The sequence below is a fragment of the Clarias gariepinus genome, chromosome 23, assembly GCF_024256425.1.
Source record: "Clarias gariepinus isolate MV-2021 ecotype Netherlands chromosome 23, CGAR_prim_01v2, whole genome shotgun sequence".
Classification (NCBI taxonomy): domain Eukaryota; kingdom Metazoa; phylum Chordata; class Actinopteri; order Siluriformes; family Clariidae; genus Clarias; species Clarias gariepinus.
This window is the reverse complement of record NC_071122.1, coordinates 3,250,526-3,277,104: the sequence shown is the minus strand read 5'-3', so window position 1 is coordinate 3,277,104 and position 26,579 is coordinate 3,250,526. Positions and strand designations below refer to the sequence as shown.

General features: G+C 37.7%; 1 protein-coding gene across 1 annotated transcript; it reads left to right on the top strand.

Annotated features, from left to right (window-relative positions):
* Nucleotides 1-538: 538 nt before the first annotated feature.
* avil (advillin) lies at nucleotides 539-18,401 on the top strand. Its single transcript, XM_053484002.1, has 20 exons — nucleotides 539-628; nucleotides 2,834-2,906; nucleotides 3,228-3,302; nucleotides 3,380-3,576; nucleotides 4,424-4,532; nucleotides 4,797-4,907; nucleotides 8,744-8,949; nucleotides 9,436-9,514; nucleotides 9,861-9,959; nucleotides 10,789-10,942; nucleotides 11,770-11,870; nucleotides 12,846-12,983; nucleotides 13,443-13,601; nucleotides 13,690-13,869; nucleotides 14,145-14,293; nucleotides 14,965-15,109; nucleotides 15,250-15,438; nucleotides 15,882-15,968; nucleotides 16,116-16,283; nucleotides 17,706-18,401. The coding sequence occupies exons 2-20, from the start codon at nucleotides 2,847-2,849 to the stop codon at nucleotides 17,817-17,819; spliced, it is 2,520 nt and encodes an 839-aa protein (XP_053339977.1). The 5' UTR covers nucleotides 539-628; nucleotides 2,834-2,846; the 3' UTR covers nucleotides 17,820-18,401.
* Nucleotides 18,402-26,579: the final 8,178 nt, after the last annotated feature.

Sequence of the window (26,579 nt, the reverse complement as noted above, 5' to 3'; positions counted from 1 at the left end):
ATTTATTTATTCACTTTTTTTTTTGTTGATCTTTAATAATGGAGGTCCATTAGTGCTGAATATTTTATTAGTGTGCTGCATTTCCTGTGATTGTGCTGGTGCTTTTTGTTTCTATCGATTTTTTATAATGCACCATAGTCAGCTCCGTCTCTCTCTCTGTTTCTGTCTGTCTGTCTGTCTCCCTCTCTCTTTCTCTCTCTTTCTCTCTCTCTCATTCTCTCTCTCTCTTTCTCTCTTTCTCTCTCTTTCTCTCTCTCTCTCTCTCTCTCTCTTTCTCCCTGTTTTGAATAAATTTCTCACTCATTTGCTTGTTCGACTTTGTATCTCTGCTTCTATCTGGCCATCTATGGGATGGAGTGCCAGCCGAGAACCCAGGCAGGCAAATCCTAACCAAATCCAGTGTATGTGTGTGTGTGTGTGTGTGTGTGTGTGTGTGTGTGTGTGTGTGTGTGTGTGTGTGTGTGTGTGTGTAGGTGTGACATTGGTGTTAGGAGGAAGGGGAAGATCAGGAAGAGTGCATTGTCGGGAGAACAACACACTTCCGAAGCGTGCTCCACGTACCTGAGCTGAAACACACACGTCCCTTACAGATCTGTCTATCATCAGGACTTTAAACCTTGGTCTGAAGGTAAGACTCACTAACTTTTTTTTAATTTAAAGTGTTTTTAAATACTCGCTTGCTGTGAAGTCAGCCTTCTGCTATTAAGAGGAGAGGAGAGTGATAGGAGTGATGGAGAAATAGAGGTGATATGATCAATGTGTAATCAGTGTGTGATTAGTGTGTGATGGCTGAGTAATAAACACAAGTGTGTGAGTGTAAGGCTTCAGACACAATCACATAGAAATAAACGACAGTGAAACAGGTGTGCGTGGTGATGTGACTTGCCAGGTAGCGATGATGAGTGTGAGGTTTATGAATGAGACACACAGCAGTTTATTGCGGTGGTTTGGATCAGACCTAACACAGAAACTGTTTGTTTTATGTAACCTGTGAGAGTCAATGAATGCCCTGGTATACCAGATGTGTGCATAACACCAGATGTTCATCATGAGTGGGAGAAATGACTCTGTGTATGTTTACAAACAAAACGACACTCATCTGCAGGAGGTTTTGTACCTGTTTTTTTTTTTTACCAAGTTAAATTGTGCTTTAATTGTGTTCCTTCTTGCTCTGTGTAGACAGTAATCTATATCTGATTCCATTTCAAGGTAAAAAAAAAAAAAAGGGTGTGGCTTAAAGGAGGTAAACATAAACACATCTTAAATTCCATATATGGTCTTTAAGTAGGAATAAGGAAGTTCATATGTACATGCATATTTTCCATGACCTCTAGCTAACACACACTAACCTGACAAAACTTTTATGGAATCCTCATCCTGTGCCGTTGCAATCTTTTCCTTATATGGGCTTAAAGGTGAATTCTCGTCTACAGCCTTTAAGCCACACCCAATCTAATTTCCATATATGGGCTTAAAGGTGAATTCTCATCTACAGCTTTTAAGCCACACCCACTCTGATTGCCATATATGGGCTTAAAGGTGCACTAACATGTGTTTGCATTATTATGGTATTTTTTTTTTTTTTTCCAACCACAGGACCCATTCATTAAGAGAGAGAATAAATCATAATGACAATACAGTGAGACAAAGAAGAGCGAGATTATTAATTATTTCTTATTATAGTCAGGTTACAACAACAACAAATACGACTATTACTACTACTACTAATAATAATAATATAATCATCATTATAATAGTGTTCACATTTTTTTCTTCAAAAACATTTCATTGTGTTTAATTGGTATTTGTGCTTAAGCTGATATCATAAGTGTGTGTGTTTGTGTGTGTGTGTGTGTGTGTGTGTGTGTGTTTGTATAAGTTTGTAGGTTTGGTGATCCAAAGGTACGAGTCCTGTAGTTAAAGCTCAGAGCATTTTATCCATTATTTATTTTGCTGTTTTTTTTAAATAAAGTAAACATATATAGGGCTTAGGATTGTGCAGTATATTGTGACATATTTTTTTATTTAGCACAAAATAGGCTGAATATGATCAAGTACATTTCTTTTTATTTTAACCAACTACCCAAAATGATTGTGCAAAAAAATAGATAGGCCACATAGGCAAAGAAATATCACAGATGCACATGATCACGTGTTTTTCTGGTTGTTTTTAGTTGTCTCTCATTTTGAGAGTTCTACACTTTTCTGACGTCATTCCTGTATCCTGGAAGTGATAAAACGAATAGTAAAACTAAAAGTAATGATAATTGACCTGTGCTGTGCTGTGTTGCCATTACAGATCTGTGCCACTTGAATTTTAAGGGGTCAGGGCCCTGGGTCTACTTTAGTTCCACATCCAACCATGTGTGCTGTAGGAGAACCTCTGAAGTGTTCTTAGGGCTCCTGTTCGATCCCTTCCTGTGTGCTGAAAACGTTTGTAGGTGACGCAACATTATTTGCATGGAATAGAAAAACACAGGCGCATGAATTGGTGTAAGTGATGTGTGTTAAAGAGTGAGCGCAGGGAATGTGACTCCTTTAGCTTGTATATGGCTCGAAGTTGAAACCACAACAAACCGTAAACACAAAAATGACCAATAAATGTGAAAACAGTTGAACATACAGTAACAGTCATTTTTCTTCCCAGATCTCTATCACTTAAATCTAAAACGTCTGACAGGAAAATAATTTGAAATTCAGAGCTTTCAGGGGAAGATAAACAAAAATAAATAAAAATAACAATATAAATCATACAAAATAAATGATAATAAAGGGTGTAGAGCAGCGAGAAACTGAAGTGTGTCCTGATTTCCCTGATTTTTTTTTCTTTCAGTGCTCAGTTTGAGATGGAGCAAGCGTTTAAAGCCGTCACACGCACTCCAGGCATCATCATCTGGAGAATCGAGGTCAAAACACACAGACACACACACACACACACACACACATGATATCTACACAATAAACACTGACAGTAAAACTATATTCAACATTACTTTTCTTTCATCACTTCCTCATCCTTATATGCTAATTTCCATAACCTCACCCCTTATTACAAGGTGAGAAGTTAAGACAAGGGGTTGGCATTAATTAAGATTTATTTACTATCTCGTTTATGGACATTAAATTAATTATAATAAGTTCTGTCACTGACATTCTTTAGAATTACTGTAAAGTTACAGTGACATTCAATTTGTTGTAAATTTTTGGTATTTGATTTGATTTTACAGAAAATGGAGCTTGTTGTCATCCCGGAGAAAACTCACGGCAATTTTTTCGAAGGCGACTGTTACATTTTGTTGTGTGTAAGTGTTTCACAAGACCCGCACCATGATTCGAACACAATGTGCAGTGTTTATAACCGCTGTGTTACTGTGAACAGACGAAGAAATCAGGCAGCGTGCTGCAGTACAACATCCACTACTGGATCGGAGAGGAGTCAAGTCAGGATGAACAGGGTGCTTCTGCTGTTTACGCGGTTCAGCTCGACGACTTTCTGGGCTCCAGTCCCATCCAGTACCGTGAGGTCCAACACAATGAGTCCAGCACCTTCATTGGATACTTTAAACAGGGAATCATGTAAGAACCGGAGCGCTCTTCTGGGACATCTGAAGCTACCACCCAGCTAAAACACCTCCATTTACAGATGAAAATAAAACTAAACTCCCATAGCCTCAGCCCAAGCGCTGAACTGTCATGGGACTCGAAATCAAAACCTTCTGCTCACTTACTGTCACGCTTACAGCACAATCAGTTTAACTTTCAGCTCAATCAAGTCCCCATTTTAAAGGTGCATTTTGTAAAGTTTCTAAAAAGATTCAAAAAGGTCAACACACATCAATGATTATTTTATTTTTGTTTGTTACACAAGACATTTTTACAGTTGTGTTCAATCTGGAATGACCGCATTAATTTCATACAGAAGTGACCACCTACTGACCAATTAGATTCAGGCATCTATCTGCACTGAAGGGTGTAATAATATATAGATATATTTAAAAATAATATTTTCAACTCGTAAAAATTAAGTTACTAACACCTACATGCAAAGACATAAGGTCAATCTCTAGAAGCTACACAAGGCCAGGATAATTTACTGAGCGTAAAGGATAGTGCTGAATGTTCGAATGTTTAACAATGATGTTTGAGGTAGAATTGATGAAAGCTTCTCAAGCTTTTTAATGTACATATCAAAAAAGGAACAGCTGACAAAAAAGTTCTGTTTTAAAAAAAATTTAACTTGAAAAATTACATTGTAGTTATGTAGTTTTGTGTGTGTGGTAATAAATCCATAATAAAAGATGTCATATGATGTCATGACATTAGATGTCAGAAGTCAGTGAGAATGAGGAAGGAGAAGTTTATTCTTCTTAATTCTATTTGTAACAATGTGTAATTATACGTCCTTATTGATCTGCTGCTACAGTTATAAAAAAGGTGGTGTGGATACCGGGATGAAGCATGTGGTGACGAATTCAAGTGACGTCCAGAGACTGCTGCAGGTGAAGGGACAGAGGAAAGTCTCCGCTAAAGAGGTGAAACTCCACATATCTGTGGAATAACCTAACCGGTCACATCATATTGTCTTACACTAATGGTAGTGTTCCAACAAACACACAGATTACCTATTATCCATATTTTATTTCATTTTTTATTATTATTAACATGGACACACACCTGATATAACCATGTGAATTAGGTAATTGAAAATCTGTAAATTTTGCCTGTTAAAATTCATCCAAATAAATAACCAAACATTTATAAATGATATATATAAAATAAAAATTCTAATGTTTTAGGTGGAAATGAGCTGGAAGAGTTTTAATCTTGGAGACGTTTTTCTGCTGGATATCGGAAAAACAATTATCTTGTGGAATGGGCCGAACAGCAACACACAGGAGCGACTGAAGGTCTGTTTCTGATTTAAAAAAAAAAAAATATATATATATATATATATATATATATATATATATATATATATATATATATGTTATTATTATTTTCCCTATAAATATGATCTTTAATTTTTTATTTTTGTACATAATTATGAAGAAATGATAAAACTTTAACCTAACATAATTGGTACAGCATATAATATGGTGCCTATATATACCATATTATGTTAGGTTAAAGTTTTATCATTTCTTCATAATTATGTACAGAATTATTGTACGCTCCTGGGATTTGCATAAATTAGAAAGGAGCGAGTGTGACAAAGTTACCTGAAGAATTCATATCCTCCAGCAAGCTCAGTAAAACCCAACAACTATTTTACTTATAGTACTGCGCAAAAGTGTTGGGTACATACGAAAATATGGCATAAACAAAAGATGCTTTTAAAAACATTTTTGCATAAAAGAAACTTCTATAAGGGGCAGTAGTCAATATTTAGAGGGAAAACTTATTGCTTAAAATCATGAGTTTTAGACAGATTTGTGCAGTTTTAAAAGAAAACATCTCAAGTTCAAGTTCAAGTCGGCTTTATTGTCACTTCAACCATATACGGTTAGTACACAGAGAAACGAAATAACGTTCCTCCAGGACCAAGGTGCTACATGCAACATAAACTTACAACATAAATTAACAGAGAAGCTAAACTAGCTAACTAAGAGGCCTAGTTAGCTGGCTAGCAGAGACAAGACAGATAGTCCTAACATAAATTACAACATAAACTAACAAAAACTAACTAACTAAGGAAGACTATCTACAGGTTTTACAGACAACATAAAGTGCACGTGCAACAACAACGACATAACAGAACATAAAATATGGTGTTGAGGTAGTAAACACAGCAGCAAGAATTGAGGAATTAGTGCAAAAAGTAATGAATATTGTGCAAAAGAGATAAACAGTGAAGCATTTACAGATTTGTGTGTACGATAGCGCAGGTTAGGTGTTTGGTTTTACTAAGCATGCTGGAGAATAAGAGTTCTTCTGGTAACTTTGTCATATGAGGTGCCATATAGGGCTTAAATTAAACTTGACTCGTGCACACACACATGAAACACATGCATGAAACAGTCACACTTACATATATACTGTACTACTAACTGCTTTAACAACTACATCTGAAATGCGCGCACACACACCTATGAGATGCGCATACTCTCACACAAACTCTCCGTGCACACACACTTATGAGATGCGCGCACACACACACACACACCTAGTGTGTCATAGTGCATGATACATGATTCTCAGTGTAAACGGAAGTCATTTTAGTGTAAAAGGAAGTAACTTCAGTGTAAAAGGGAAGTCATTTCAGTGCAGACGGACTTAACCGACTAGACGCCTCATTCTCCCTGAATAGTGGTTTTGTCGCTGCTGCTGTGGAAATTTTACGATACGGACATTAAATAGAGAATATTTATTGCAACAAAAACTGATACTATTATAAAACATATAACGTATTGAAACATTATAACTTATGAATAAATTATTCGATTAATTTACAAGATGTACGGAGAAGTATTTATTATTATTTTCTTTATAATTTTTTACAGATTACAAGCCTATATAATAATAAGGATTCAATTTATTGTGTCATATTTATATGACGTTCGTCCTCGCTAATAATCATAATAAATGCATAAATCATTTTTCGAGTTCATTTTTTGTTACGCTTCAGCGATACGTAATGACTGATTTTTCGTTCCCTTTTTCCGCTAAAGTAAAGATCCGTTGTTCACTCGTTCCCTACACCGCTACAGTTCCTTTTGTTTGTGCGCGTCTCATAGGTTTGACAATTGACATTGTCGCAAAGCATTTTTACCAATCAAAATAATTATTTACGTTATTTATTTAAAATGTGCGCGCATCTCTTAGGTTTGTGTGCACGAAGTGTTTGTGTTTATGTATGTGTGTGCGCGTCTCATAGGTGTGTGCGCGCATTTCATATGTAGTTGTTTAAGCAGTTAGTGTTATATATGTACAGTATGTGTGACTTTTTAAACCCTATACGCCGCCTCATATTCTCACACTCGCCCCTTTCTATTTTTATGCAAATCCCAGGAGCGTACATTAGGTTTTTTGTTTCCATCTAAAAACTGACCTGTCTTGTACTATATATTTTTTTCTGTACAGCCATGCATATATTCTTCTGTAATGTTATTTATTTATAACTTTATAAAGTTATATATGGAAATACTGAATGATTTTGTACATAATTATGCAGACGTGATAAACGATATATAACCAAATTGGTACAGCATATAATGTGGTGCCTAAGACTTTTGCACAGTACTGTATACACACATATATACAGAAGTGCAAACAGCAGCGCTTTCTCAATGCGGTGTATATTCAGACCAGCTATGTGAAGTCTTAGTGGATCTATGGAGGCAGAGCTGGTGGGCCATGGTACAGTAGAGGGCTTGCGGCAGGCTGCTTGCTTGGTGAAGTCTTTCACAAACTTACACAACCTGCAGGCATATGAGACACATGTAGGTTTCGAGCATGGATTCGTCTGATGTATATAGGCACTGGCTTTTGGCCTGCCATCACAGCACCCACCCCAGCATAGAGCTTGTACTGTACCTGACGATGGTGTGTAGTGCTGGGAGAGCCCATCTGCATTTCTCTGTTGAGCTCTGTCTATGTAAACAACAAAAAACAGTCCAGTAGTGATAAAAACTAACAAGTTATACGAGGGTTAGAGTTTTTGCCAGCCACTGTAGAGGAGCAGAGTCAGGACTGACTCTATGACAGGACCACTCCGAACTCGGAGGCGTCCGTGTGAAACAGGGCAGTCGAAGCTAGGGGGGCTGGTGAGGTAGGTTTTTAGCTGTGGAAAAGCTCTTTTTTCTCTCTCTGTCCATTGCACCTTCTCCGGAAGCCCCTTTTTTTAGGAGGTCTGAGAGGGGTGCTGCCATAGAGGAGAAACATGGAATGGTTAGCCAAGCCCAAGAAAGCCTGTTTCTTTGTTGCAGGTCAAGGGTAGGATTGAACAGTCTCTGCCTCCATTTTTTTTCCCTGGGATTTGCGAGGTACTTCACTTCGATCAACCCCAAGTCATGGTGTATGGTGTTGTGTGCCCCTAGATGGCCTCCGTGTGGGCTTGAGTGCACCAAGTGCGTTACTGTGGCACCATGAGAAGGTTGCACAGCATGCTGTGTGGGGTAGTACGGATGACTGTTGCACACTAGGAAATAGATGATGGGTCAGGGCTGTACAGGATGTTTTGGCTTCAGCCTCGATTTCTAGCACCTGTTCCCAGACAGTTGTCTAGCATGTGTAATTGTGCAAAGCTGCAGTCATGCTTTACCTGCTGGGACAGAGGGATCATTAGCCTCAACCTCAACCTCTGCCTTTTTGCCAGAAACAGGCCGGGCTAATCACGACCTGGAATTAGAGGTACAGGCTGATCAGGAATAATGCTGGGAGTCAGGTCGTATTTACCTATGTAGTAAATCAGGAATATATTTATATATATATATATATATATATATATATATATATATATATATATATATATATGTGAATTTTTTTGCTATGTTTTGTCATTATAAAAGGCACCGAGCAAAAACTATAAATTCCCTAAAATCTCCGAAATGTTTGTGTTAATGTGTTATTTTTTAATATATATGTTGGAAAAAGAATTATTTTCAGATTGTAGTATAATTTTCTTATTAATCAGACACAATAAATATTATTCAGCATTAGTTACACTCTGTTTTATTAAATATTCCTGCATTTATCTCCGAGTAAGACTGCTCCATGTGTAGTTGATGTGTTTGTATGTGTCAAGGCGATGATACTGGCGAAGGACATCCGTGATCGGGAGCGAGGAGGCCGTGCTGAAATCGGCGTGATTGATGGCGATGCAGAGAACAATTCTCAGGCATTAATGGAGGCTATGTGTAACATCATTGGACAACGGCCGGCGAGTCTCCCAAATGGAACTTCAGACGAACAAGCGGATCAGGAACAAATGTCTCAGGTCACGCTATACCAGTGAGTACTGACAGAATTCCACCATGTTGCACCACACCTACTTTCGCTTCTGAACAGTGAGGGTGGAGCTTACGAACGCGTCTGATTAGTCAATCACAATGCTCATGCTGAGAGGCGTGTTTAGGTAAGTTAATGCTTTGGACTGCATCAGGCTTAACTTGCAAGGATGAGGACGGTTGTCACACAGTCAATCACCTGACCGGGCGATCATGTTTTAGCTTAGCTCCACCCATTCTGTGTTCTTCTGTTGTTCACGTTGGTTGGTCTTTCGGCTGCTCCCGGCAAGGGGTCACCACACTAGTTCACAATAGTTCAAAACTAAATATTAAAACCAAATCAAATTTTCTTCACGAAATGAAATTTAAGATGACCACGTTCAAATGGGTATCATTTTCAGTTTTGCAAGAAATATAAAAAAAATGATGGACATTTGCATTCTACTTCCTCTTAAAAAATCTTTTTGTGTGTGTGTGTGTGTGTGTGCAGTGTGTCTGACGCTGATGGGGAAATGAAGGTGAGAGAAATCGCCAGCAGGCCTCTGGTGCAGGAATTATTAAGTCATGACGTGAGTATCACTGACATGTTGAATCTAATCGTTAATAATGTCATTAATTTAAATGAACAAAACAAATAAATAATTGCATTAGTCCGATTATGTTTCTTCTCCTTCTGGTCAACTCTGGAGCTAACTGAACCTCAGTAAACTCCTGTTCCACATCATCAGCTAGCCTTTCCATTTGAAGCCAGACTCCATTATGACTGTCTAACTGGTGTGTGTGCGTGTGTGTGTGTGTGTGTGTGTGTGTGTGTGTCTACAGCAGATGTGACCAAGCTGTAAATGAACTGGAATGTAAAGTGTAAGTGTGTAAGGTTGTGGATGTAAAGAGAAACATGTGATTTGTTTCTTTTAGGACTGTTACATCCTGGATCAGGGCGGAGTCAGACTGTTTGTCTGGAAAGGAAAAAAAGCGAATAAAGCTGAAAAACAAGCTGCCATGTCCCGAGCTGTGGTGAGATTTTTACTGATTTTTAATTGATTTTATTCTTTATTTTTAACTAGCAGTCTACAAGTAAAGCAGGGCTTTTAATAAACATCCTTAATTTCTCTATATAATCCCCTGCTACACTAATGCACTTATCTCAGTATTTCACTAGTTCTTAGTTACGATCGAGGTTGAACGTTTTCTTAGTTAGCTGGAGTCATGATTGGACTGTCCTCTACAACACTGGCCTCCCAGAAACTGCTTAAATGGCCCGAACATGTGGAAATGGCCTGGACTGAGGATCAATTTTCAGGAGTCAGGCGTTGTACTCGCTGGAAGTTAACGGGAATGACTGCAGTAGGCTCCGAGCCACCTCTGCCATGATCGTCATTCATGACTCAACAGGCTTCTTTAAAAAGTTTGCATTGTTCAAATGTTTTACTGCAGCTGAGTCTCGTCACCATACTGTGCCTTAGCGCTTTTAAGTCTTCTTTTATCTTTAAAAGATTTCACACAATCTGTCCCAGTTTGACTTGAACATCACAGGCCACTGTACAACATACAGTACATGTGTTACTGTGCTTGTTTTTAATTAAGGTCATTAAGCTCTCATCTCTATAAATAATATATGTTCATATTCTTTCATTCCTAACCTGGTGGATTAGGTGTACTAAACTTTATATAAATAAAATACTGTCTAGACATACCAGTGTATAAGGATCTTTACAAATCCAACAGAGAATTTTGTAAATAAAGCTAATTAAATAAGAATCCATTATTGTTAGCACACATATATCGCTAATAACGCTTTTTTATTTCTGTGTGTGTGTGTGTGTGTGTGTGTGTGTGTGTGTAGGAGTTTATTAAGCAGAAAGGTTATCCTCACAGCACAAGCGTGGAGGTGGTTCATGATGGAGCTGAGTCCGCACTTTTTAAGCAGCTGTTCCAGAGATGGATTGTTAAAGATCAGACTGTAGGGATGGGACGCACAAACAATGTGGGCCGAATCGGTATGTCTGTCTGTGTGTGTGTGTGTGTGTGTGTGTGTGTGGCTTTATGGTCAGTTTAACATGTACACTGTTCAATTCAATTCAGTTTTGTTTATGTAGCCCTTTACAATGATCATTGTCACAAAGCAGCTTTACAGAATAAAAAAAAGGGGAAATTAGTATAAATTCTGTAAGGAAATATGTATAAAATTAAATGATGTGATTATTCCTGACTGTTAAATTGATAAGCATTTACATCGCTTTTAATCAGCGTGGTCCTCATGGCGTTATACCTCACATCTTCTCCTGCATTACGCTGGAGAATGAACCTGTTTTAATACCCAGTCTCACAGGTATGACCCCAGAAGGCCCACATGTTCTTCCAGGTTTGCAGCATTCATTCCATCAAGGAGAGACATATAATAATGTGTTGGGTGTTTTAGACCTTTTACCTCCATGAGAAATAGAATTCCTCTGTTGGGTTGAGGTGAGATCATCCCATGTGGTGATCTTTCCTCTCTATTTCCCTCTCGCTCTCTCTCCTGGCCACTCTAGGTTCTAAGCTAAAATGGGATCAGATGTGGCTGGTCTTTTTTTTTTTTTTTTATATTCTTCCTATTTTTAGATGTGCATTATATTTCAGTATTATAAAGTGGAATATTACAGTGGAAATGTGTTGCAGGAAATGTTCTTGTTCGCTGTTGAAATCATTTTTACAATGGCGAAATAGCATGTTAACATGTACAAACCTGCTGAAGATACACAGTTTTAGTGAATGAGAAAAGAATGAATGCAAAAAAGCAGTAATGAAAACAGCAGTAAAACAGTTTTTATTTTCTATTAATCAGCCAAAGTGACGCAGGAGAAGTTTGATGCCACGACGTTGCATGTGATGCCGGAGGTGGCTGCGCAGGAGAGGATGGTGGATGACGGAAAGGGGCAAGTGCAGGTATTAAAGATTTAAACACTGCAAAGAAATAAAACCCTGTGCAGATGAAGGGAAATGAGACTGAGGAGGAGACAGTAGGTTCTTGAATCACTGTTCCTGTGTTACCGCCACTGCTCAAGATCATGGCTCAGGGTCAAGGCTCAAGGTTAGGGGTCAAGGTCAGTGCTTGTGGTCAAAATAGGGGTAGTAAATCAGGGCTTGTGATTAATCTTAGGGCTCATAATCAAAAGTGATCAGCTTGAGCAGCTCTAACATCATCAGAGAACACTGTGCTTAGTCTCTATCTCCTCCTACACCCACCTCTCCCTCACTCTCTCGCTCCCTCTTTTACTTTCCTATTCTTTTCTCTATTTTCCCCTCTCTCTCCCCCCTCTCCTTCCCTCTCCCTTTCTATCAATTAAATTTTATTTATATAGTGATCTTAATAATGGTTATAGTTGCAAAGCAGCTTTACAGAATCAACTAAATTATGGAAATAAGACCTCTCACTCTCTCTCCTTATACCTTTCTCTCCCTCTTGCTATTGCCCTCTGTCTCCCTCTCTCTCTCTCCTGCCCACTATAGGATCATAATTAAGGGCTTGTGATAAAACTTAGGAACCAAGGGCTCAGAGTTGGGGCTTAATGTCAAGGCTGGGAGAGGGCAGGGTTCAGGGTCAGGGCTCTGGCTCAGGGCTCGGAGTTAGCGACTGGGGTCAATTCTCACGCTCAGGGCTTGGAGCCCGTGCTTGGGGTCCGGACTCAATGTGTGATTGCGTGTGTTTCAGTGTGTTCTGTATACAGTATGTGTATACTTTTGTGTGTTTGTTTTCATGGGGATTTAAATACTCTTTATTATAAATATAGTTACATTACATTATTTAATAACATTTGCATGCGTATTTTCAGTATGTATAGTTCTCTCTGTGTTCTTGTGCATGTGTGTTTGTGTATATTTCTCCACATGCTGTCATCAATGATAAGTGTGTCTCCTCAGATGTGGAGGATCGAGAACATGGAGCTGGCAGAGGTCGACTCTCACCTGCATGGGTACTTCTATGGAGGCGACTGTTACCTCATATTATACACGTACGAAGTGAACAGCAGGAAGAATTACATCCTCTACATGTGGCTGGTACAGAATTTCATATCTATATAAACAGTATATCTACAACACATACCAGTACGTGTAAGTAGGTGTGTGTGTGTATTCATTAGGAAGTTTGAACAGATTTGGGTACTGTCTGTCCTGTTCTCCTTATATGGTCAATGTTTCCTGTTCTTCCTATGGTCAGTGTTTTGTGTTCTCCTTATATGGTCAATGTTTCCTGTTCTCCTTATATGGTCAGTGTTTCCTGTTCTCCTTATATGGTCAATGTTTCCTGTTCTCCTTATATGGTCAATGTTTCCTGTTCTCCTTATATGGTCAGTGTTTCCTGTTCTCCTTATATGGTCAGTGTTTCCTGTTCTCCTTATATGGTCAATGTTTCCTGTTCTCCTTATATGGTCAATGTTTCCTGTTCTCCTTATATGGTCAGTGTTTCCTGTTTTCCTTATATAGATGAATGTGAACATTTACATGTTTGTGTCCCAGGGTCGTCACGCATCTCAGGACGAGTTGGGGGCATGCGCATTCCATGCGGTGACGATGGACCAGAAGTACAACAACCAACCTGTTCAGGTTCGAGTGACGATGGGGAAAGAGCCGCGACACTTCATGGCCATGTTCAAGGGCAAGATGGTGGTGTTTGAGGTATTGATTACTCATACACACAGCCCGCAGTCTACATAGTGTACAACACAGTTATTGTTGTTGTTGTTAATAAACTCTTTGATTTCAGGGAGGGACTTCTAGGAAGTCTGCAGAAGTCGAGGAACCCCCGGTGCGCTTCTTCCAGATCTCAGGAACCGATTCGTTTAACACTAAAGCCATTGAGGTTCCAACTGTAGCAGCATCACTCAACACGAACGATGTGTTTCTGCTGAAGACTCAGAGAGCAGTCTACCTGTGGTACGGGAAGGTGAGACGCTCCTCTTCTCAGTGCTGGTGATCTCATGTTGAAAGAGTATGTGTATTACCCATAATGCACCTATTAAAAAAATTCTCACCAGCTGCTTTTTAGCATGAATTGTAAATAAGAAGTCTTTTGTCTAATGCTCGAATTTGGGACACAGCCACTCAATGCATGTGTGTGTGTGAGTGTGTCTTAGTGTGTGTGTGTGTGTGTGTGTGTGTGTGTGTGCTGTTCCCTTTTCTGTATTTTATATAGATTATTTCAATTATTTCGCTTTTTAGGGTTCAAGTGGAGATGAAAGAGCAATGGCTAAAGAGATGAGTGCTTTTCTCGGCAAAGGCCTTTCAGAGGAAATCATGGCTGAGGGACAGGAACCCATGGAATTCTGGCAGATTTTGGGAGGAAAAACTCCATATGCAAACGACAAAAGGTAAAATAATTAATAATAAATAAAAATTAAATGACATTTTTATCATTTCTAAAATTTATCCAACATGCTGATTTAGTGTTTACAGCTTTAAAAGCATATGAGCTCCCCGCCATGCCAAGTCGTGGAAGTGCATTTTTTAAATCTAATCAGTGTAAGAAAATGAATTTTCCCTGAAAGCAGTGCTCAGGGGTCGAGCCAGAGGAGGTGCTATGCAAAGAGTGACTTTTTTTTTTGTACCTAAAAAGACATCATATCAGGCAGAAAACTTGAACATCATGTTCAAGCATATTTAAGCACAAAAATCGAAAGGAGAGAAAGGTTTTATTTACATTTCAATTGCAAACTCAAATCGCAAACTCGCCTGTGAAAACCACATAAAAATTCATTCAGAAGTTGTTACGTGTAAAACAGGCAAACAGACAAAAATTCCAAAAACCATCTTGATGTGTTCTATTACTCATCTTACGTCCCTCACAAATAATTTTTTCATAAAAATCTTTAATGTACATACACACTAATTTTCCAGTTTTATTATATGTACTGTATATGTTCTGTCTCTACAAATACACACGTTTTACGTTTCAGATTTCTCCCCAATTTATCTCTTGAATGGAGATAATGAGAATAATTTGTCTGGTATTTAATAAAACAAAGTGTTTTTACACCCTCAGGCTGCAGCAGGCTGTGAACGATCATCAGCCGCGTCTGTTTGAGTGCTCGAATAAAACAGGAAAGTTCATCGTCACTGAAATCTCTAACTTCAGTCAAGACGACCTAAACGAGACTGACGTCATGTTGCTGGACACCTGGGATCAGGTATCAGGCATATCTCATGATTTTAGTACTTTACTATTTTTAAGAACTACAAATGTCATAAAAATATTTAGGACAAAAATAAGACAAAGAAAAAAGAGATTAAAGAACAAAAAAAGTAAATTCTAATAAATGTGTGTTAGGTGTTCTTATGGGTCGGACAGCAGTCGAATGAGACGGAGAAGAAGGAATCCATTACCACGTGTCAGGAATACTTGCGCACGCATCCCAGCATGCGAGATCCCGAGACTCCCATACTTCTCATTAAACAGGGCTTCGAACCCCCGACATTCACTGGCTGGTTCCTGGCCTGGGACCCGAGCAAGTGGAGTGTGAGATTAACATTCATTACTCTCTCATTAATATTCAAGTTACACAGAGTTTATAAAGTTGATATAGTTTATCTACAGTAGGAAATCTACTTACCCTGTTCTGGGTAAGCGATCTTAGCTTCACACTGGAACTCTATGTGGAACTGGGAAGCCTTGCTGTAGAGTTCTACACAGAACCAGAGAGATGACAGAGAAAGGCAGGCTGCGAGATAAAAAGATTGAGAGACATAGAGACAGAGAGAGAGAGACTGGTAGATGAATAGGCATACAGGGAGAACGAAATAGAGAGAGGGCAGACAGATAAACTTTAAAGCTGTACAGAGTAGCTTAGAATAAACTACAATACTACAATAAAGTTTATAGACGGAAATCAATCTAATGTTGGTAAGCATTTAATTTATTGAAAAAAATGTATTAAAATGTAAATGTGTGTTGTGTGTCAGGGCGGGAACACGTATGAGCAGCTGAGGGAGGAACTAGGCGTGGTCACAGATGTGGTTACCATCCCCAAAGCAGCACAAATGGCTAATGTATACCTCTATCCTTTATCCTCTCTTCTCTACACTCCTTCATCAATGCATTTCTGTATACATTCATAATAATGACATCACAATTACAGTAAAAGAGCAGCATAGGGTAAAGTATGTGTGTGTGTGTGTGTGTGTGTGCACGCTCAGGGGGTGGTAAGCAGTAATCAGAACAGCAGTAATCAAAGCAGCAGTAATCAGAGCTGCGCTGCAGCTGGCTCAATGCAGCCTGAAGTGTATCAGGTGTTTCCGCTTGAGGATCTCATCAAAAAATCATCTGAGGAGTTTCCAGAGGGAATCGACCACGCCCACAGAGAGGTGAGACAGACAATTAGATACATAAATAGACAGATAGAAAAATGGACAGGAGGATAGACAGATGGACATGCAGACAGACAGACATATGGAAAGACAGGAAGATAGACCGACATGCAGACAGTATATATATATATATATACTGAAATAGGTGCTTTTCCACCGGGAGGTCTAAAAAAGACAATCCGGAAATCATATTGTATAAATTTTTTTAACATTTTATTTGTGAATTACTGTGTCAAAAAAGTATTCGATCACTTGCTTATCAGCCAGATTTCTTACCCTCAAGGACGTGTTTTTTTGCTTTTAAATAGTCCAGCTACACTCTGCTCATGATTCTAAATTAGTAGCACCTGTTTGAGGTCGTTAGCTGTCATAAAGACACCTGTGCACCCCACAATCAGCCAAAGTGTAAGTAGATACGTGGGGTATCAATGATGCTAAGAATGGTGAAGAATCGGCCGAGAACTACATGGGAGGAGCTGGTCAATGCCGTGAAGAGAGCTGGGACTATCGTATTTAAGACTACTATCAGTAATACACTAAGACGTGATGGTTTAAAATCTTGCATCGCGCGGAAGGTTCCCCTGCTTAAGTCAGCCCATGTCCAGGCCCGTCTGAAGTTTGCCAGGGACCATCTGGATGATCCAGAGGAGTCATGGGAGAAAGTCCTGTGGTCAGATGAGATTAAAGTAAAACTTTTAGGTCTTAACTCCATTAGCCATTTTTGGAGGAAGAAGAATGATGAGTATCATCCCAATAATACCATACCTACAGTGAAGCATGGGGCTGGAAGCATCATGCTCTGGGGGTGTTTTTCTGCACAGGGGACAGGACAACTGCACTGCATTAAGGAGAGGATGAACGGGGCCATGTATTGTGACATATGAGGCATAAACCTCCTTCCCTCCATCAGAGCATTAAAGATGGGTCGTGGCTGGGTCTTCCAACATGACAATGACCAAAAGAACACAGCCAGGAAAACCAAGGAGTGGTTCCGTAAGAAGCATATGGACTATTTAAAAGCAAAATAACTGGTCTTTGAGGGTCAGAAATCTGGCTGATAAGCAAGTTATCGAATACTGTATTTGACACAGTAATTCACAAACAAGTTGTTAAATAATTATACAATGTGATTTTCAGATTTTTCTTTTTAGATTCTGTCTCTCACAGTGGAAATGCACCTATGCTGAAAATTGTACTGTAGACCCTTCATGATTTCTAAGTAAGAGAACTTGCAAAATCACAGGGTGATTAAATACTTATTGACCTCACTGTATATATAGTATAGACAGACAGAAATACAGGCATAGATAGATAGATAGATAGATAGATAGATAGATAGATAGATAGATAGATAGATAGATAGATCTAAATACTGAACTTTTAAATCTCTCTCTTACACCCCCTCCCTCTCTGGTACAGAAACATCTGTCAGATGAGGAATTCCAGTCCATATTCCAGATGCCGAAAGACCAGTTTAACTCTTTGCCGAACTGGAAACAGCTGGAGCTCAAGAAGAAAAACGGATTATTTTGAACTTGTGTGTGTATTTGTGTTTATTTTGTCAGAAATGTTGGACAGACACTGCTGTACAGAGTTAGCGTACATGCTAAGATGCTAGGCGTTATCAGCAATGTGACAATGAAGCACTAATCTGTAACCTATGCGTATGTGTGTGTGCTGATCCTGAATCACAAACCTTCTTAATATGATAAATTACATATTATATGTCTCTTAGAGACTGTCTTATTTACTGTCTCTCAGAGATTATGACAGATTACAAGACTCATGATGCTTTTAAATAGTATACACACATCAGAAGGGAGTATGTTTAACCATTAGTGATTGATGTACTGTAGACTAAAATTATGTTCTTCCTAATAAACAGGCACAAAAATGGAGAAGAGCAATAGTTTTATGTGGATACACCATGAGGCCTTTCCTGAAAAACATTTCATCTAGCATGCACACACACACACACATAAAAGCATGCTGTTTAGGAACGATGCACTAGATGTGCCCACAACGTTGTGTAGAATTTAATTGCATACTCATAAGCGCATTTAAAAACTGTACGCCATCTGTTGAATTTTGGAATGAACTAAAAATAAATTTCACATGTTACCATGAAGTGTGTGGAATAAAGATGAAATCATGTTTAGTAAGTAGATTTCAGTTGCACACTCATAAGTGTGTATTAACCCTCATGTGTATTTGGTTCACACTCATACTGCTCCCGGTCACTTTTGACCAGATAATTTTATTTCATTATAAATCCACAATAATACATATATTATCACCTAATATTGTATTAACAACAAAAATTTGTATTAACTTCAGTTCTTGTGATCGTTACACGTTTTGAACTTGTATGTCCTGTAGACCTAATTTACCTGAGCTCATACTGTACTTCTCATTGTTGTAGGGGTAAAAACATTATATAGATTTTATTTTGATTATAAGAAATACTAAGATGAAACCAATTGTACTATTTATCACAGAGTACTTTAACGAAATGTTTATCAAAGTCAATTTTGTTAAACACAAATTAACAACTTGTTTTGTTTCTGGTCAAAACTGACCAAAACATAGATTAGTTATTTAAAACAAAAGCCCAAATGTACACAGGAAAAACTTAGCTATATTACAAATATAATGCCTGACCCATACTCTGTATGAAAATATTTAACATTTTAAAGTAGCCCTGCTTTTATTTCGAGGATACCCTCCACTTGCCCTAATTTTTCTCTGCCGGTTTGTCTGTGTACACTTGCATGTTCCAGGCATTACATGTCTTTGCATCACATGCTGTCCATATCTTTATACCATACTTAGATGGTTAGTTTAACATAAACTGTCTGATCAGTGTTCGCATCCCATAAGCTGGATGCAGATTCGTTGCAGGATCTGTAGACAACACAGAAAAAATAACACACCCACCCTAGCCATAGGCTTTAATATTCACTGGGTCTACCTCCTTTTAGGTGTTTCATAAACCCTTCTCCCTTTTAGGTTTGTCATGTTCTTGGCAATGGTTACGATGGAGTCCATGGTGAAAAGTTGAGTCCATGACAAAAACAGGACTTGATGTCATCCACTCACGACATAAGGATACCATTTTGTGCTAATGAAGGTACAAACCATTCTCACTGGGGCAGTACCTTTTAGGGGCGCAGAATTGTACCTCAATATAAAGAAGCAAAACTTGCTGGTACATTATTGTACTTTAATCAAAGGTCAAATCTTGTCCTTGAAGGTACTACCCCAGTGACAAGCTGGTTTATACCTTAATAGTGTCTAATGTCTATAAAAAGTAATTTTCCTATTGAATAAGACACTCAATGAATTTATTATAAACATATATAAAATATACTTGAACAATGCCTTAAATTACAGTAAAATGATCTGTAAAAATACATCCTTTAGGCTCACAATAAACTAATATTTAAACTAAATAAATACTTAAATTAGCTAAACCTTTCACAAACTACAATCACATTAAAATTGTACAGTATATAAAATAAAATTTTCCATCTACACAATAACTTTTCACAAACTGTTCATGATACAATTTACATTTAAATACATTTTTACCCACTTTTTACAAAATACTATTGCATTTACCCAGCATTCTTTCAGATTAGAAATTAAATAAAAAGCATCAAAAACACTGCAACAATATGTGCACAAACCAGGCGACTATACATACCTGGAAAACTTAAACGACTGCAGCAACTTCGCAAATCACAGCTGTTGCTATCCCCAGCTAAAAGTTATCATAGGCAGTGGATAGTAAACATTACATGCACAATATACTAAGTATTATGGTCATTTATTGTTTTACATAAATTAAAATGTGTGCAAATGTGTTTCATTACTGGATGCAAAGCTAAATATGAAGTTCTGACATGTCCAGACATTTGTGTATTTTCAGTTAATTATAAACATATGAATGGCTAAAGTCTGATTTTAGCACAAACTGGGCTACAGTAATATGTACAATTATATATGTACAAGTTTATATTTTTGAGAAAATGGTAGTTATGCATGGTTATTGAAAACAACAAAAAAAGAAGTCACTGAGATAAAGCCACAACCCATATTCATAACATTTGTGGCTTAAAAATGATGTGATAACCATCTTGCTCACTCATTCACAAAAAACAATATTACATTTTCAATATCCCCAACACTTTAACATGCAGACATTTTGGCTATAGTTTCAGTAATAAAAATATTACAGTGCTGCTAAGGACATATTATGATAAACAGAATGAGCAGCTCACCTCTCATATCTTCTAGACCGAGTCGTTCGTTCTTTTGAATCTATTGCACTGCATAGCGTTTATGAGTCATAGAACGAACATAGTCAACGAATGACTAGGAGTAGATGACTCATTGAGAGGAATCGCTCTATTTTGTTTTCTGTGTACTGCATCGATGGGAGTCATGTGATAAAAAGAACAAATGATTCGGACCAAAGACTCAAAGGTAAAAAACTCAATTCTGTTTCCTGCACATAACCCATGGAGGTTATGCGATGCTTTGCGCATGCGCGCCAGTAGAAAATGAATTAATAACTCTCTAAGACTACTCGTTCTTCGAGTCACGTTAAAGGCTCGTTCCAAAAGAATGAATCGTTCATAAACGACCCAGAGACTTACTGTATCGTGTGTCCATCCACTTTAAAAATACAAGAGATCCATGCTGAATCCAGACCTCAGTTGTGGTCCAGGTTCCCATACAGGCAGGAATTGTCAGTCTGTGTTTTCCATGAAACAGGGCCGCCTATATATTGCCTGCTTGTGTGCATTTGCTTTCTATCAAACAGATGGCTGATCATTATAATTGTCACAACTGTTTAAAAAAAAGAGAAAAAAACAACATGAGCATGATGTAGGTTCAAATGTAGGTTATCATCATCATCATCATCAATGACATCAATGACATCAATGATTTCCAATGACAATGCTTAAAGACAACACAAGCTTTTGTAAAATTCATACAACAACTGATACTTTTTTTGTCTGAATATCATGAAAATCTGTAAGCTACATAACCCAGTATTTTAGCCACCTGGAGCTAAAGTTTTTGTGCTAAATAACAGTATAGATATCTATATTTGTAACATCTGAGCCACCTTAGTCTGGGGGAAAAAGATCTGGTTCTATATATACCACCCGAGCCCGTAGCCTCTTGTCCGTAGACTGTTGTGCACTATCTTGTTCATTAAGGTGTACACATTTGTAAAAGGTAAGCCATGTTGATCGATTAGGGAAACCTGAGTGTAATGTATAATAATATGGTGGTTGGAGTTAAAAAAATAAGTACAAATTTTATAATAAAAAAATAATTAGTAAATATACTGTATATAAGTCAGGATTGTGCAATATAGAGTGACATTTTTTCAGCACAATATATTCTTCAATATAAAGACCCAAATTTTTTGTAGCAGGCTAAGCTGTCTCATCATGTTGATTATATTTATGAGGGCACCTTATTTACAACCGGGAATGGTTTTCATTGAATCGAAATTGTAGGTTTTTCCTGATTAGGAGAGAAAACCCTTCCTATCGATTATCCGTTTTGTAGAGCGCATACTTTTTGCTGCACGCCCAACTTTCCGGGTTTTGTTTCAGTTTTCATCTAGACGATTGGGTTCCTTACTGGTGTCGGTAAGTGGCTCGTTCCCTGTACTTCCTGGTTGTACCGGGATTGCTAGGGGTTGTTCATTCAGCATCCGGGAACAGGTATGTACCTTTTATCAGTACATTTTATCGTTCTCCGTGGTATGTACATGTTCAATTGGTTTCATTTAAATTAGGAATTATAGATCGAAGTGGGTGCTTTGGACAAAGGCATGAACGCTGCTGCTTTTGCCTGAATGCTGATTTTGCCTGAATGCTGCTTTTGCCTGATTATTGATTTTTTTTGTTTCATTTTGTTTGCTTTACTGTCATTGGATAAATATATGCCATATACTTGCTTTACTTCTGTGTTGCATGACTGCTGCTTCATTGGCGGGGTGCTTTGCTATTTTACGGCGCTGTATGCATTCTTTGAGTTTATTTTTAAACTGTAAATTGTTTGTCCCTTTCCTGTCTTTCAATATGTCTTTCATATCAACTTATATGTCTCAATCTTGTAGAGCTGTGAGCTAAAGGTGGTGACAGTGCGACGTGTTGGGGTTTGTTTCCCTTCTTCGTGTGCGTGTTGGTCACTCCTGTGTCGATTGTCACAGTGAATTGTGTGTGGATGTGATTCTGGGGTGATTCTGGCTTGGATATTCATCCCTTCCTTGTCTTTCATAGTCTGCCATCCACTGGTAAGCTACCGGTAACTACCTATATACACATGACTAAGCAAAAATTTTAAAAAGGATCATAAAGGCAAGAAATAGAACAGATCTGTCAGATCATGTGTGACCATAATAATAATAATAATAATAATTATAATAATAATAATGCATACATTAACTATGCAGTCTAAAACAAAGTGACACGTGATGAAAACCCTCTCTGTCAGCAAACATACTCTAATGATTTTTTTATATCAAGGACATAATATATATCAATATGCGCATTTTGTGAGTTCTACATTTTTGCATATTCATTCCGGTAGTAGTAAAATGTACATTTTTTTAAAGTAATGATGAGTTTAATTCTATACGACATATCAAAAAAACCCAAATTCACAGTTTACAAGTACTGTATACTTTATGTGTGGGAAACACTGCTTTGGGGAAGCAAAAAATATGTAAGTCGCACACAGGACAAATATGACCTGTCGCTGAGATTTAAAGGTACAGTAATGTACCACATTTGAGGAGATTGAGAAAATGGCTAAAATCTCATTCAAGTCTCAAAGACGGCTCATTTCTCTCTAGGAGGCAAAGAAGAGATTAACATGAGTTCTCATCTTGGAGTTTCTTTGCTATGGGATAAAACACACAAACACACGTAAATATTTCACATTTATTTTATGTGCTTAAATGCCATGCCAACAGATAAAATTTAATGCACTTTTTTAGAGAGGAAACTTGTAAATTCGTCAGATTTGACCAGAACACAACATGATGGTTAAATAATGTACAGTGCCATCTGTTGAATTTTAAGATAATTTAATGATTCTTTTCAAGGTAATTTTTTAAATAATATACAGTAAGGGCTTGTTCAATTAAAATTTCAAATTAGCTATATGGCGATATATATTGGTTAGGACTTTGACCTTGCACCAGGGTCGATGGTTTGATTCCTGCCTCAGGATCTATTGCAAGGTTCTCCTCGTGCATGGTGTGTTTCCTCCGGGTACTCCGGTTTCCTCCCCCAGTTCAAAGACATACAGTAATTCAGGTAATCTGTGGTCGCAAATTGCCTGTAGTGTGTGAATGTGTGTGCCCTGCATTGGATTGGCACCCCATCCAGGGTCCACCATACCTCGTGCCCTAAGTCTCCTGGCCCCCAGGACCTTGTGTATATGGGATAAAGTGCTATAGAAGATGACTAAATGAGTGATTTGTATATATTGATTCCATCTATATGAATGTGAGTTAAATGATACTTGAGGTACTACAGTATATAATCGGTAACATAATCAGTACTATATAATCAGTAAATAAATGACCAGAAATGTCAGAAAGTAAACAGCAGTTAAGGGGCTTCACAGTGATGCTAAAAATACTGTACTGTTACCCAAATACCCATGTACTGTTTGTTATATATCTACAGCCATCCAACTTCAAGAGTCATTTTACATCTTGCTGCTAATTCCGTGGAGAACTGGGCAGGGGCATTAGCAGTGGCATTGCCAATGCACTGCCAATTATATCAACAGTCCTCTAAATCTCATCAAGAGCTAAAGTTACACCATGTTGTGGAAGTAGAGCTGTGATACATCTGTTCAGTTGGCCTAGCAACAGCCTCTCTCCATTACCAAACAGAACTTGCATCACTATAAAATGCTCAGGCTCTGGAGTTTGCCCCAGGGCTGGGACTATATAACCCCAGAAGCATGAGGGTACACGATTAGCAAGTAGCACATGGTAAGCATATTCGCCACAGATGAATAGCGTCCCATTGCACGCTCTCTCCCACACCTAAGGGTGTTTGACATGAAAGTATGTGTGTATATAAGTGAGTGTGTCACAATGTAAATAATAATAAGAACAATAACTCTGGCCTTTTCATGGAGCTTTAGGGCATGTGGTGGAATGGGCTCACTATTAGATGTCACTGGTTGGAAATGGAATGTAAGCCGGGTGATGTGAATCGTTATTGTTTAAACATTTTCAAGAGTCTATAAATGTCAACTAAACAAATAAAAGCAAAACTTTATAATACATCATACAAAACATGCTATGCTCTCCCAGTCATTGTGATAAATGCGATTGTTTGGTTAATAATCTAACACTAATATGAATCAAATGTAGATATGAAAGGTAGCTGTAGTGATATTTTAGTGTAGTAATATATATAAAATATAACTTAGATTAAGAACAAAACCTTTTTTACAGAATGAATTGTTCACATCCTGCTCTCACGTCTAACCTGAAATGCAAATACGCAGTGATGCAAAGTGAAACTAATTTATGCAAAAGATTGCTTCTAGGTTACATAAAAGCATATACTCATACACACACACACACACACACACACACACTAGTATGAAACAGTGCAGTGGCTCTGTGGCCACTTTTACTTTGCATACCCATAATACTAAAGGTTCTGTGTTCTATTTTGAAAGTAAGTATTTAACAAAGAAATACCGTGTACTTTTACTGTGTAAAAGTATTGTGTATTGTGACTGTAATACAGGATGATAAATTAAATAAATATAAACTATTTTAAAATAATTAATGAGCAGTTCTACTCTTCAAATGTGCAGAAAAAAAACAATTAAATGATTTCTACATTATTAGTGCACGAAATGTGACACATTAGGCTATCTACTGTAAAGCTTAAAAATGATGATCTATATGTGATGTAGTAATTTACTTTAGATAATATTATGTGACCATTTATAATAATGCCACTAGGGTGAACATAATGTAGGTATTGCATATGGACTACGGACTCAGTCACAACATGTCCACAACATCTCTGCTAATGCGCTTTGAATCCTATATCCTGTACACATGTAATGTTTCATACATTGACAGTTGTCAAGTTGTTTGTGTGTATAATTGTTGTTGGGGGCTGTAGACCAGGAGGTCCCTGGTTCAAGCAATTTGCTAATTATACAACCAGGCATCGAGCTGGAAACCAGACCCTGTAAATGAATGCCACAGAAATGGTGGATGTATATTTGTTGCCTGATGTCTGTACAGGCAATGATGTCGATGGAACCATCCATCTATTTATCCATAACTGTCAATGATTTATGGAATAAAACTTATAGGTAAGTACATCCATGATGCAAAGAAAATACTGTCTATACTGCATTGCTTCATTCAGTATGCATATTTGAACCATCCATAGCTTATTCTCATTGCACAACTCATATTTATTCTGTATATACTATATTGTATAGACACACATCATACAGTATATTTAAATAGGTATAAAATGTTGTTTAAGAATCTTATCTTTCAGAAATATCTATCTACTGCACAGTGTTTTTAGTTATACTGTATATTACTATATACACCCATCAAGAACTGCATACATCCAGCATGGAGAAAAGGGCTCAGAAAACCACGTTGTTCACCTCACATCCAAGTCACCTTCTCCTTGAACTTTTGCAAATTCCCTGTATGTGCAAACCCACCTCTTTTTCTTGGCAATAAAGCTTTATTCTGTCCCTTCAGCTTGGCAATAAAGTTCTTTCTGATTCTGATCTTAATTACCTACTGCACCTTTTGTACAGCGATCACTTTCACCCCGTACACATGAACCCATTGCTATTTATTGCAAATGCCCACTTATGCCCTTCTGGTTAGAATTTCACTGCATTTCATTGGCTCTGTATGTGTACTTCTCACAATGACATTGAAGTTGATTTTTTGATAATATAAAGTATTTACATTTTATACTTTGGAGGACCCAAAACCAGTCTCAGAACATTTTTTTGTCTGTATGTCACTTCAGCCAGTTTATGTATGCATGTATTTGCCTGAAGTTGAATCTGCACAATGAATGCAATCAAAATGTTGATTAGAGGTGAGTTTATGAGTAGTTTTGCAAGTTTTGACAGCATACTGCGCATGCATCAAACTTTAGGCACATCTTAAAACAACCGCTGGACAGAACTGAATAAAATTTTGCCATTAGTTAATATATTTATCACTTAATAACAGCG